At 41.9% G+C, this 13,083-nt stretch overlaps 1 protein-coding gene across 1 annotated transcript; it reads right to left on the bottom strand.

Moving 5' to 3' along the window:
• Positions 1 to 9,129: 9,129 nt before the first annotated feature.
• LOC145876354 (haptoglobin-like) lies at positions 9,130 to 12,111 on the bottom strand. Its single transcript, XM_082972146.1, has 4 exons — positions 11,956 to 12,111; positions 11,515 to 11,627; positions 10,080 to 10,348; positions 9,130 to 9,894 (listed from the first exon to the last, which is right to left on the bottom strand). The coding sequence occupies exons 1-4, from the start codon at positions 11,958 to 11,960 to the stop codon at positions 9,331 to 9,333; spliced, it is 951 nt and encodes a 316-aa protein (XP_082828272.1). The 5' UTR covers positions 11,961 to 12,111; the 3' UTR covers positions 9,130 to 9,330.
• Between the last annotated feature and the right edge of the window lie 972 nt (positions 12,112 to 13,083).

The raw sequence follows: 13,083 nt of genomic DNA, 5'->3' as shown, positions 1-13,083 counted from the left end.
GGCTCAGAGCTGGAAAGACAACTTCATGATCCTTCCACCACTTGAGGGGATCAGTGTCACTCTCCAGACTTGCTGACTGCAAGTAACTTGACAGTTCATTTTCAATAGCCTCCCTCTTGGTTGGTGGCGCAGTGGTGGTGGCTGTGCGCTGCTTGAAGAAGCTTGCCAGTGTCTTAGCTTTTGGTGCCACTGCTGCTTCTCCATCTGCAGGCTCAGGCACAGTTGGCACACGTAGGTAAGGCGGTTGACAGCTGCTCTGATCAGCCAGTAGCGTCTCCACCTCCAAGACAGCTCTGTGCTTCAATGCATCAACTTTTTCACTTGGGATATAGGTGGCCCTGAAGCGTGGATCCACAAATGAAGCCATCTCCAATAGGTCAGTAGTGGCTGGGTCAGAATACTTGCGGTTGAGGTACTCAACAATGCTGGTCTTGATCGATTTGCAAAGCTCGCTATCACCCTCTTCACATGCCAGGAGACTTTCGTTAAAAAGGTGCAGCACAGGTTTTACATATGATAGAGTGACGTACTCCTCACCTGACAAAGCATCGGTAAAGTCCTGGAGAGGTTTCAGGACCTTTTGGACTGCTTCTAGGACCTCTAAGTCCTGCCAGGTAGGGACAAGGTGCCTGGTCTTTTTGTCATTAGACAGGACTTTGGCCAGTGCTCCTTCCTGCTCCAGGACTCTCTCTATCATCTGCTGCCTTGATCCCCAGCGTGTGGCAGACTCGGTTATGAGTTGGTGACTTGGCAGACCCAGCTGAATCTGGACTTCAGCAAGATGTCTCCTTTTCTTCCAGCTCTACCAAAAACAGCTTACAATTCTCTTGCACAGAGAAATGGCCCGGGTGACGCGCTTGTCATTCATGCCATGTCCTGTCAGAAACATAAAAAAAACTATTAAACAAATGTGCTTATGCGAGAAAATTTGACTCTGTTTTCACTTTAACACACTCATACAACTAAGTGCTTTCCAAAATCAAGCTTTAGAAATATTCTACATTAATATTTTCTTGTTTCATAGTTTATTTTTTTTAAATCAACGCCAGTCCTAATCATAAATATCAAATATTATATTCATTTATTTTGTGAATTTGAATCCTGTAAGTGATTTTTATGTATTATTATTTGTGTATAATTTATAAATGATGACTATACTGTATGTACATTTACTGATGTTTCGTTCTTGTTGTTGTTCTTAGTATTTATGTTTAGTATTTAATGCTACTTCATATTTCTACTCCACTAAAAACTCCACAATGTTTAGGCCTACCTACGTGTCAACATTAGTTTCTAGTTACTTTGCAGTTGGCTCTTCAATCCAGAGAAAAAACTATAGTCTATCATAATAACTAAATATGTTACCTTGATGATATCAACAGGCTAACCAGCATTTTAAAGTCATAATTACCTCACCTTTACCAGCTGTAACATTAAAGTGGTAAACACATCAATGCATCACTAATTCTTATCCAATAACCTAATAAATATGGTTCTGAAATCTACCATCCTGTATTGTAAGTGATTTTACTTTTAGCACTTTATGTTTTGTGTTTTATTAATCAATTTTTGGCCAAGACAGCAGCATAAAACAAAACAAGTTGCAGACAGACACAAAGGAAAATAATGAAAAACTAATATTTGAATATGTTTTTTTCTTTAAAGTAAAATATGTGAATAGTCCTTAATAAAACACTGCACTCCCCAATAGCCAAGTGTAGTCTGACCGAAGCACTGCATCCTCATCGTTCAGCTCCACCGCTCTGACCACGTCGCTCCCGTTGGCGGTTGTTATAGCAACCGGATGCTTTTCTTGGAGTTTCCCAGCTTGCGTCCTGCGAGGCCTCAGCTATATGCTCACCGGTGTGATCCTGGGGGGAAATAACTTGTTTTGGAGACACGACGCTGTTTTCATCTCCCCCAGTCGTTGAATGAAGTGAACATGTCACGCTTCATGTAATGCTCACATTGTCCTGCTCGACCCACATATCGCTGGTCAACGCCAAAATGGGTCCCGTTAGCGAGCCGGTCAGCAAGGCTCTGCCTGACTTCAGTGGACATTTGTGGCAGTGCTTCTCGTGTAAAGTAGTTGGGAAGCTCATATCTCGGGTCCATAGTTTTCAGTAGCTTTTTTGAATCCGACTTGTTCCACAGTTGCAACAGGGACCATATCTTTAGCAATGTGATAGGACACCGCTGTAGTTATAGTACACCACTTGCCAATTTTCTTTTCATAAAGGCACACTGCGGGAAAATGAAGTTTACAGTGAGCTTTGTTTCGGGGCTTTTTCGGGTTGTCGACGGCTTGCTGCTGGGGCTTCTGCAGCGCGCAGTTTCACACACTCTTCGTATTGCAGTTTGTGCCACTGTTTTAGGTGGTGAAAAAGATTTGTAGTGCTTCCACCCCTGGCTGTAACTTTTTTTATGGCACTGCCTACATATAACGTGATTTTGTTGCTCATCTGATACTTTGAATCCGAACCATCTCCAAATTACTGAGCCAATGCTTTTTCTTTTACTAACCAATTCCTCGTCAAAACGCTCCGCAGACGCTGTTGCTTCCTCCATGTTTGTTGAAGTGTCTGTTCCTGCCCCTCCGCCCTCTGTGCATGAAAGAGGAGGCGCGGGGAGCAGCGCAGAGAGCTCCGGGTCTGCAGCTTGCTTGGAGCAAGGATCAAAGCGCAAATTTCAACTATATCGATATATGCGAAATGGTCTAATTTCATATCACATTTAAAATATATATCGATAAGAACAATTCTTATTTTGTATAACGGGTCACTTAGGATGGCAGTAGCATTGTTGACGAAATGCAGGCATCGCAGCAGAATTAGGAAGCGGTCTTGGGAAAAGAGGGTGGCAAATCAATGGTGAGTTAGCGCTACGACAAATGTAGCCTACATTTTCCCGGTTAGGATGATTGTGTTGTGCTATATATATATATATATATATATATACTTCTGTGAATATCTGAACCATTTGCATCCAAAAATAAACTGCTCACATTCTGGAGATAAACTTTGTAAGGACTGTGTGTGTTTTGTGTAAATAGTTTCTGAAAAAAGTGTGTCCAGCTCAAACGCTGATTGTTGCGTCATTGGAAACTGTCCGTTTTAAAGAGAGTTCTAAACGAGCTTTCTAAAGAGCGTTCTAAACAAGCGTTCTAAATGAGGGTTCTAAAAGAGTGTTCTAAAAGAGTGTTCTAAAAGAGTGTTCTAAAACAGTGTTCTAAATGAGTGTTCTAAAAGAGTGTTAGGCTATATAGTGCACTATGTTTGACCAAGGTCCACAGTTAATTGTAGTGCACAATTTAGTGTTCTAATCACACAGCGCTTCAGGGACCACTGTAGAACGATCACACCCCGTGTGACAGGCAGACAGGTTAGGGTTAGGTGTTACTGAACAGACAGACAGACAGGTTAGGGTTAGGAGGTGTTACTATACAGACAGACAGACAGACAGACAGACAGACAGACAGACAGACAGACAGACAGACAGACAGACAGACAGACAGACAGACAGGTTAGGGTTAGGAGGTGTTACTATACAGTGGTGTTGGCTGGTCTCCACACCACTGTGATCTATATAGTGGTGTTGGCTGGTCTCCACAACACTGTGATCTATATAGTGGTGTTGGCTGGTCTCCACACCACTGTGATCTATATAGTGGTGTTGGCTGGTCTCCACACCACTGTGATCTATATAGTGGTGTTGGCTGGTCTCCACACCACTGTGATCTATATAGTGGTGTTGGCTGGTCTCCACACCACTGTGATCTATATAGTGGTGTTGGCTGGTCTCCACACCACTGTGATCTATATAGTGGTGTTGGCTGGTCTCCACACCACTGTGATCTATATAGTGGTGTTGGCTGGTCTCCACAACACTGTGATCTATATAGTGGTGTTGGCTGGTCTCCACACCACTGTGATCTATATAGTGGTGTTGGCTGGTCTCCACACCACTGTGATCTATATAGTGGTGTTGGCTGGTCTCCACAACACTGTGATCTATATAGTGGTGTTGGCTGGTCTCCACACCACTGTGATCTATATAGTGGTGTTGGCTGGTCTCCACACCACTGTGATCTATATAGTGGTGTTGGCTGGTCTCCACACCACTGTGATCTATATAGTGGTGTTGGCTGGTCTCCACACCACTGTGATCTATATAGTGGTGTTGGCTGGTCTCCACACCACTGTGATCTATATAGTGTTGTATGTATTTAGGTAGAGGGGTGTTTGGTTTATGTGGTTTGGGCTATGTATTTAGGTAGAGGGGTGTTTGGTTTATGTGGTTCGGGCTATGTATTTAGGTAGAGGGGTGTTTGGTTTATGTGGTTCGGGCTATGTATTTAGGTAGAGGGGTGTTTGGTTTATGTGGTTCGGGCTATATATTTAGGTAGAGGGGTGTTTGGTTTATGTGGTTCGGGCTATGTATTTAGGGAGAGGGGCGTTTGGTTTATGTGGTCCGGGCTATGTATTTAGGGAGAGGGGCGTTTGGTTTATGTGGTCCGGGCTATGTATTTAGGGAGAGGGGCGTTTGGTTTATGTGGTCCGGGCTATGTATTTAGGGAGAGGGGCGTTTGGTTTATGTGGTCCGGGCTATGTATTTAGGTAGAGGGGCGTTTGGTTTATGTGGTCCGGGCTATGTATTTAGGGAGAGGGGCGTTTGGTTTATGTGGTCCGGGCTATGTATTTAGGTAGAGGGGCGTTTGGTTTATGTGGTCCGGGCTATGTATTTAGGTAGAGGGGCGTTTGGTTTATGTGGTCCGGGCTATGTATTTAGGTAGAGGGGCGTTTGGTTTATGTGGTTCGGGCTATGTATTTAGGTAGAGGGGCGTTTGGTTTATGTGGTTCGGGCTATGTATTTTGGTAGAGGGGCGTTTGGTTTATGTGGTTCGGGCTATGTATTTTGGTAGAGGGGCGTTTGGTTTATGTGGTTCGGGCTATGTATTTAGGTAGAGGGGTGTTTGGTTTATGTGGTTCGGGCTATGAATTTAGGTAGAGGGGTGTTTGGTTTATGTGGTTCGGGCTATGTATTTAGGTAGAGGGGTGTTTGGTTTATGTGGTTCGGGCTATGTATTTAGGTAGAGGGGTGTTTGGTTTATGTGGTTCGGGCTATGTATTTAGGTAGAGGGGTGTTTGGCTTAGGTGGTTCGGGCTATGTATTTAGGTAGAGGGGTGTTTGGTTTATGTGGTTCGGGCTATGTATTTAGGTAGAGGGGTGTTTGGTTTATGTGGTCCGGGGTTTGTTAGTCTATGTTCAATGTTAGTGTATTTCTATGTTCTGTCTTGTCTATTGTAGTTCTATGTTTAGTTTATTGGGGTTGGACCTTCAATTGGAGGCAGCTGGTTATCGTTGCCTCTGATTGAAGTTCCTATAATTAGGAGTTTGTTTGTCATGGGATTTTGTGGCAGATTGTTGCTGTGTATAGCTTTGTGCCTTACTGGCCTGTTCTTTGTCCTTTAATAAAAGAAGATGAGTGTACATTTTCCCGCTGCGTCTTGGTCTAAACCCTACGACACCTGTGACATTTACATTAGGGTGTATTGTTAGATACTACTGCACTGTTGGAACCAGGAACACAAGCATTTCACTACACCCACAATAACATCTGCTAAATATGTGTATGTGACCAATAACATTTTTATTTGATTGTATTTTTGAAAGTGTTACATAATTCTCAATCCGCTTTGCGTCGTGCCTAAAAACAGCACTTAGCCGTGGTACTGTATATTAGCCATATACTGTCACGACTTCCACCGAAGTCATTTCCTCTCCTTGTTCGGCGGTCGGCGTCACCGGTCTTCTAGTCATTGTCGATCCACTTTTTCATTTTCCATTTGTTTTGTCTTGTTTTCTTACACATCTGGTTTCCATTTCCATCATGAATTGTTGTGTATTTAACCCTCTGTTCCCCCCATGTCCTTGTGTGGAATTGTTTGTTTGTAAGTGCTTGTACTCTGTTACTGGTGCGCATCGGGTTTTGTACCCATGTAGGTTCGTTTTGTATTAAACTGCTCCGGCTATTACCTATCTCTGCTCTCCTGCGTCTGACTTCACTGCCACCAGGTCCGCAATCCTTACATATACCACACCTCCTCAGGCCTTATTGCTTATTAGAACACATAAGTGTATTATAAGGCATTATAAAGGTCATTAAAATAATTATAATATGTACTTCATAGAAACTGTTACCATTTATATTCTAATAACTCACATTTTAAGATTCATTATTTCATTTATTCCATGTTAAGGGCTCTAACCAAGGAACAAGACTATTTGTCTCCCTCTTGCTGTTGCATGCAGTTCCTCTCTCTTCCTCCCTCCCTCTAACCCCACCCCTCTGGCAGAACCAGGAAGTCCATCCCCCTTCACAAACTCTCTTCTGAGGAAACGAAACTGATCTGAGTCTCTGTGTCGTCTGTCTATGTGAGAGTGAACAACCGTCCAAATGGCTCAACAGGGAGTTCTGCTGGACCAGGACCAGTTCTGTTGTTCTGTCTGTCTGGATCTACTGAAGGAACCAGTCACAATCCCCTGTGGACACAGTTACTGTAGGAGCTGTATTGAGGGCTGCTGGGATCAGGATGTTCTGAAAGGGGTCTATAGCTGTCCTCAGTGCAGACAGACCTTCAGTCCGAGGCCTACGCTGAGTAAAAATAACATGTTGGCTGAAATGTTGAAAAAGTGTTTTTAAATAGGCATGCTATCATTTGAAAATTAGTTGAAAGGCTAAGTGATTCTCCTCCTGACAAGAAGTTGACAGCCTTCAAACATAGAATATTTTTGGGTCCAAAAAAAGAATATACAGCTGTCTTTAATAAGATCAAACTGAACTAACTGCTATCTTGAAATGTTGAAAAAGTGTTTTTAAATAGCTCAGTCTTATCACTCAATATGAGTCAAAATCTGTCACTTCCAGGACTGCTCATTTTGTCAAAAATGAAAAAATGAAAAAAATAACTACTCACAGCTGTGTTAAAACCTCTTGGGGATAGGGGGCAGTATTGAGAATTTTGAAAAGAAATATGTGCCCATTTTTAACTGCCTCCTACACCAACTCAGAAGCTAGAATATGCATATTATTGTTCAGGTTTGGATAGAAAACACTCTGAATTTTCTAAAACTGTTTGAATGGTGTCTGTAAGTATAACAGAACTCATATGGCAGTCAAAACCCTGAGACAAATTCTGACAGGAAGTGGATACCTGATGTGTTGAATTACCTTTAAGCCTATGCCATTGAAACACACAGGGGCTTATTAATCGTTGAGCACTTCCTATGGCTTCCACTAGATGTCACCAGTCTTTACAAAGTGTTTTTAGTCTTATACTGTGAGATCTGACCGAACAAGAGCCTTGGAACGGTGATGGCCGATTAGACTCTGGCGCGCGAGTTCATGTTGGGTACTCTCGTTCCAATACGTTTTAAAAGAGAATGCAATCGTCCGCCTTGAATATTATTCATGTTCTGGTTAAAAAAGGCACTAATGATTTATGCTATACAACGTTCGACATGTTTGAACGAATGTAAATATTTTTTCTCCCTTCTTTCATGAAGAGAAGTCCGGCTGGCTTAGATCATGTGCTAACAACACGGAGCTTTTTGGACATAAATTATGAGCTTTTTCAAACAAAACTACATTTGTTATGGACCTGGGATTCCTGGAAGTGACATCTGATGAAGAGAATCAAAGGTAATGGATTATTTACATAGTATTTTCGATTTTAGATCTCTCCAACATGGCGGTTAGTCTGTATCGCAAAGCGTATTTTTATGGGCGCAGTGCTCAGATTATTGCAAAGTGTGATTTCCCAGTAAGGTTATTTTTAAATCTGGCAATCCGGTTGCGTTCAAGAGATGTAAATCTATAATTCTTTGAATGACAATATAATATTTTACCAATGTTTTCGAATAGTAATTATTTAATTTGTCGTGCTGATTTGACTGGCGGTTATTGGAGGGAAACGATTTCCTCAACATCAATGCCATAGTAAAACGCTGTTTTTGGATATAAATATGAACTTGATAGAACTAAAAATGCATGTATTGTCTAACATAATGTCCTAGGAGTGTCATCTGATGGAGATTGTAAAAGGTTAGTGCATAATTTTAGCTGGTTTTCTGCTTTTGGTGATGCCTGTCTTTGAATTGACAAAACATTACACACAGCTATTGTCAATGTACTCTCCTAACATAATCTAACTTTATGCTTTCGCCGTAAAGCCTTTTTGAAATCGGACAACGTGGTTAGATTAAGGAGATGTTTATCTTTCAAAGGGTGTAAGATAGTTGTATTTTTGAGAAATTTGAATTATGACATTTAATTGTTTTCAAATTTGGCGCTCTTGATATTTCACCTGTTGTTGATAGGGTGTACCAGGGGTGGGACGCATGCGTCCCACATAGCCCCTAGTACATAGAGATTAAAGGAAAAAGCTTCTACCAGTCCGTGGTGAGTAATCCCAGTTCTGATGTCCAGAAGTTATTTTCGGTCGTAAGAGACGGTAGCAGCAACATTATGTACAAAATAAGTTAAAAAATAAGTTACAAACAACACAAAAAAATGAACAAAATAGCACAATTGATTACGGGCATGTAAAACATCAGCCATACTCTTCGGCACCATTTCTGAGATATCTCTTGTTGAAACTGAACAAATTGTGGTACAGCAGGCTGCTCCAAAGCAAGAGAGCTATTAACTAGTGTTGAGCTGTGATGACAAGCCTTTTGTCTTCTGTATTTAAATTAGTCACTAACCAGGAGTGACATGACCTCCATTCCCCTGCTGGGAGGGATTCTAGACCCTCGTTTATGTAGCTCTATTTTAGAACAAGTTATTTCCTTCTTGAATGATTTTCATGACAAATCTACTAAAAAACCCTTGCTGGTCTCAACACAATATCCTCCTTGGCCAGATAACAATTTTCCTTAATAATTCCATTACTTAAATGAACTTCAAAATCGTCTCATGTCCTAGCTGTAGGCTACTTGTTTTAATGGCTCTAACATGCTCTAAGGTTCCAGCTTGTAGAGATGATCTAAAACATGTTTCCCAGCATTCTAAAAGGAGTTGAAGAAAATGTGAATAAAAGTTATAAGGTGAAACATCGGAAACCAAACTTCTTAGGAGAGATTAATTTATTGAAAATCCTTTGAAATCAACATCGGAAGACACACTCAATCAGGCGGGGGCACACACTCAATGAAAGTCGAAACTTGAGAGAGTTTTACAAGATCAAGTCAGAAAATTACTTTGTTAGCAAAGGCATAATGGAGATTATGAGCCCCGGCTCTCATATCTGAAACTGTGCTGAGTGGAGGCTACAACTGCCTCGAAAACATCTCAGACATTACACTGGAGCGGAGACTGGCTGATTTCTCACTGTCACCCCTGAGGACACTGTTGATCCAAGGCATGTAGGCAGAGAGCTTCATGTAGACAGCGTATTTCCTCACGGCACAGGCCTTATCGAAGGACAGGATCCCTGCAGCATACACTCTGCCGTCTTTGGGGTCCTGGACTGCCAGGGCACCGCCTGCATCCCCAAAGCACACATTCTCCTGGTACTTGCTGGCTCCAGTACAGAACATGTTGTCGTCTATGGTTGGAGTGCTGCCACCACGGTTGTACTCTGCCTTACAGAAGCTATGCGATGCCACAGGCAATACCAGGTGTTTCAGTGACTCAGCGGGGGTGAAGTGGACCCCCCAACCCCAGCCTGTGATGATGCCTTTCTCCTGGGCTGCCTCAGCCAGGTCCTCACCCCTCTCAGGCAGAGGGATGGGCATCACAGCCTCGCTCAAGGTGAATGGCTCCTTCAGCTGAATCAGAGCCAGGTCGTTGTCCCAGTCTGACACGCTCTGGAAGCCTGGGTGCAGAACCACCTAGAAGGGGAAGGGAATAATTCATAGGACCTTTTTTTTGACGATCTACTGTATTTGTGCTCTAACTACCTATAAGACTGAAAATGATGATGTAGGTGAGAGAGCCCAGTGCAGTTCTGCTTGCTGTAAATACTGAATTGTCTGTATATTGTTTGAAAGAGATGGTAATGGGTATACTAGCTCACCTTTTCTACAGCAACTTCTTTGGAGTCATTGGCTTGGGAGTATCGCGTGATGCCTAGGTACACCTTGGGGATGATTGGTTCTTTCCCCTGGGTGTCCTGCCTACTCTTCCTGACAAACAAGTTCCTGCCAGCGGTCAGGACCCAGCGGTCAGAGATTAGAGCTCCCCCAGCGAAGCCCCCGTTCATGACGTTTTTACTCAGATAGACCATGGCCTGCCAGGGGACATGAGGGGCCAGGGTGCCCCCAACCATACGCCTGAAGCGCAGGTCTGGGCAAGAAACACAACAACATTATTTCTATACAATCTCTATATGGTTAAAACATCCCCAACTCAGCACCACCTAGCACTTACTGCTGTGCAACTCAAACACAACTATAAAAGATTATTGCAGAAAAATGAAATGTGCCTCAATACAATTCCAGCCTTTGTTTTAGTTTGAGTTTGAGTTTGCTAAAATCAACACTATTCACTTGAATACACATAACATTTGGTAGTAGCTTTCTGGAACCTTTTAGCTTTGACCTGACAAAAGTTCAGTAAATTCATTAATCATCTACTATTATCTAAAAAAAATAAGTGTTGTCATGACTTGAGCCAGACAAGGCTAGCTTTCACAGAATTACCTTGGAGGTCACAATACGCAGAAACCTAGATGAGGATGGAATTAGTGTCATTTCTCTTCTCAAACATTTTCCTGAAACGTTTGATGAGAGGTGGATTTTGAGGAATTTTACTTTTCAAGGCTTTCATGCTCTGTAGATTTTCCTAATGACATATTTTACCATCCAGCTTGGAGGAAGCTGAGACTGAGGATCTCTCCTTCCTTTCCTCCCTGCTTGCCTTCTCTTTGATCCCTGTCATCTCATGTGTGTCGCTGCTGAATCGATTTTTAAGATAATCGGGATAATAGCTGTGAGCCGTGAGACTTAACAAGGTTCTCACTTGAAAGTGATAGTGACATCCTCATTTTGGCCACAGCTACTGTATTCTCCAACAGGCTGAATAGGAACAGCTTGTGTCTGCTCAGCTCAGAGTTGCGTAAGGGGATCCATAGTGAAGATTGGCTTCAGAACATCCGATGAGAGTGACAGTGTAATTGAAATGTGAGTGATATCCTTACACGAACCAGTCACAACGGGCCAGCAAATATAATATGTTTCGGAAATAGACAAATTGCACGTGTGAAAACACACGTGTAATGTGTAAGTCCAATATTTTTGGGCGATATTCTGCATCAATGGTGTCACTAACACCCACCTTAACATAGACATGGGACAAGAAAGGTTGTCAATGATCTTTAAAATGTACATGTTTTTGTTTGAAAACGTTTCATCCCTCTCACTTTGTTGACATTTCAATCTAAATCAGAAAAAGTAAGCCCGTATTGGCATAAGGCAGGGAGTTGGTTATGTGTCAGTTAGACAGATAGCTACCTGAATTGTCTGACATCTCATCAATTGATTTGGTTTTGATTTTGATTTTGATTTTGATTTTGTCCTGTTCCAGACAGACACAGGAGGCCGCGAGGAGCACTACCAGGGATGACCTGCGGACAGAAGGAACACATAAGTACAGTACACACACACAGAGCCAACTGACAGACAGCGCCCAAACACTCACTAGTACCACAACTAACGGTTCCTTTACTTAGGAAGTCTCTGGGCTTGCTTGTTAACCTATATTTAGAAAAGGTCTCTAGCTAGAGCAATTTGAATGTTTTTTGAAAGATTTAAGTAGCTGTGTTTCCCTGCCATTTTACAAAGATCCATTGTCCAAAGACATTTCAGAGATTCATTTGGATTGGTACTGCAATGACAACAATTGCCAGGCGACTAGGGTTTTGTTGAAGAAAGAATATGAAAAGTATAACATACCACATTTTGATGGAAATATCTGTTTATCAGTTTGTATGTTGAGCTGTGTCTCCTCTGTAAAGACGATGTACTCCGTGAGAAGTTATAGGACCAAGGCCTTATATCTGCTGAGGAGAGAACTCACCCCCTGTCTGCCCACCGCTGGGAATTTTGCTGGACACAGCTTCAGTTCTGATTCCCGAAAATCGGAGAGATTGCAAAATCTCTGTTCATGCCAACCCATTATTGGAATCGTGTCCAAACCCTAACCCTGACCCCATCTGGAGCTCAGCCACAGCCAACTAGTATCAGAGAAGACCATCTGAGGGATAAATCATTTCATAGGGTATGAATTATGAAATCAGAACAGGATACAGCACATCTATAATTTGTGCGTCAATTTGGTTTATTGAAAGTAAATGAGGTGCATATAAATGCCGCATCAGAGTGTGTTATTTAAAAAATGTGATACCGTCATAGTTGTTGTTGTTTGTTGTTGACTCACATTTGCTGTTTACGACTCACTTTGGTAACACTGTACTTGACATCCAGCGTCATAAAACATTATGACACAGTCATAACCATGTCATAATATGTCATAACAGCTGACATAACTTGTCATAGCCTGTTATAATATGGTCATAACACTGTTATGACACATATTTGGACCTGTTGTGACATATATTGAGTTATTTTATGGCTGGTTATAACACCTACATAAGAGTGTCAAAACCCACAAAACCTACCACACAAGGCAAACCATTCCATTACACCATAGCCTACATGTCAACAGTATGTTTATGTTATATACAAATGTTTGAAATTGACCATATTCAATTATTGTAGTTGCTCACACATTGATGTCAGACATTTTTTTTTTATAAACAAAAACATTTATTTCACCTTTATTTAACCAGGTGGCCAGTTGAGAACAAGTCCTTTATTTAACCAGGTGGGCCAGTTGAGAACAAGTCCTTTATTTAACCATGTGGGCCAGTTGAGAACAAGTCCTTTATTTAACCAGGTGGGCCAGTTGAGAACAAGTCCTTTATTTAACCAGGTAGGCTAGTTGAGAACAAGTTCTCATTTACAACTGCGACCTGGCCAAGATAAAGCAAAGCAGTTCGACACAAACAACAACACAGAGTT

Source organism: Salmo salar, unplaced genomic scaffold (genome assembly GCF_965601325.2).
Source record: "Salmo salar unplaced genomic scaffold, fSalSal1 ptg000578l, whole genome shotgun sequence".
NCBI classification, from domain to species: domain Eukaryota; kingdom Metazoa; phylum Chordata; class Actinopteri; order Salmoniformes; family Salmonidae; genus Salmo; species Salmo salar.
The sequence above is the reverse complement of the archived record's forward strand: the minus strand, read 5'-3'. Positions and strand labels throughout refer to the sequence as shown.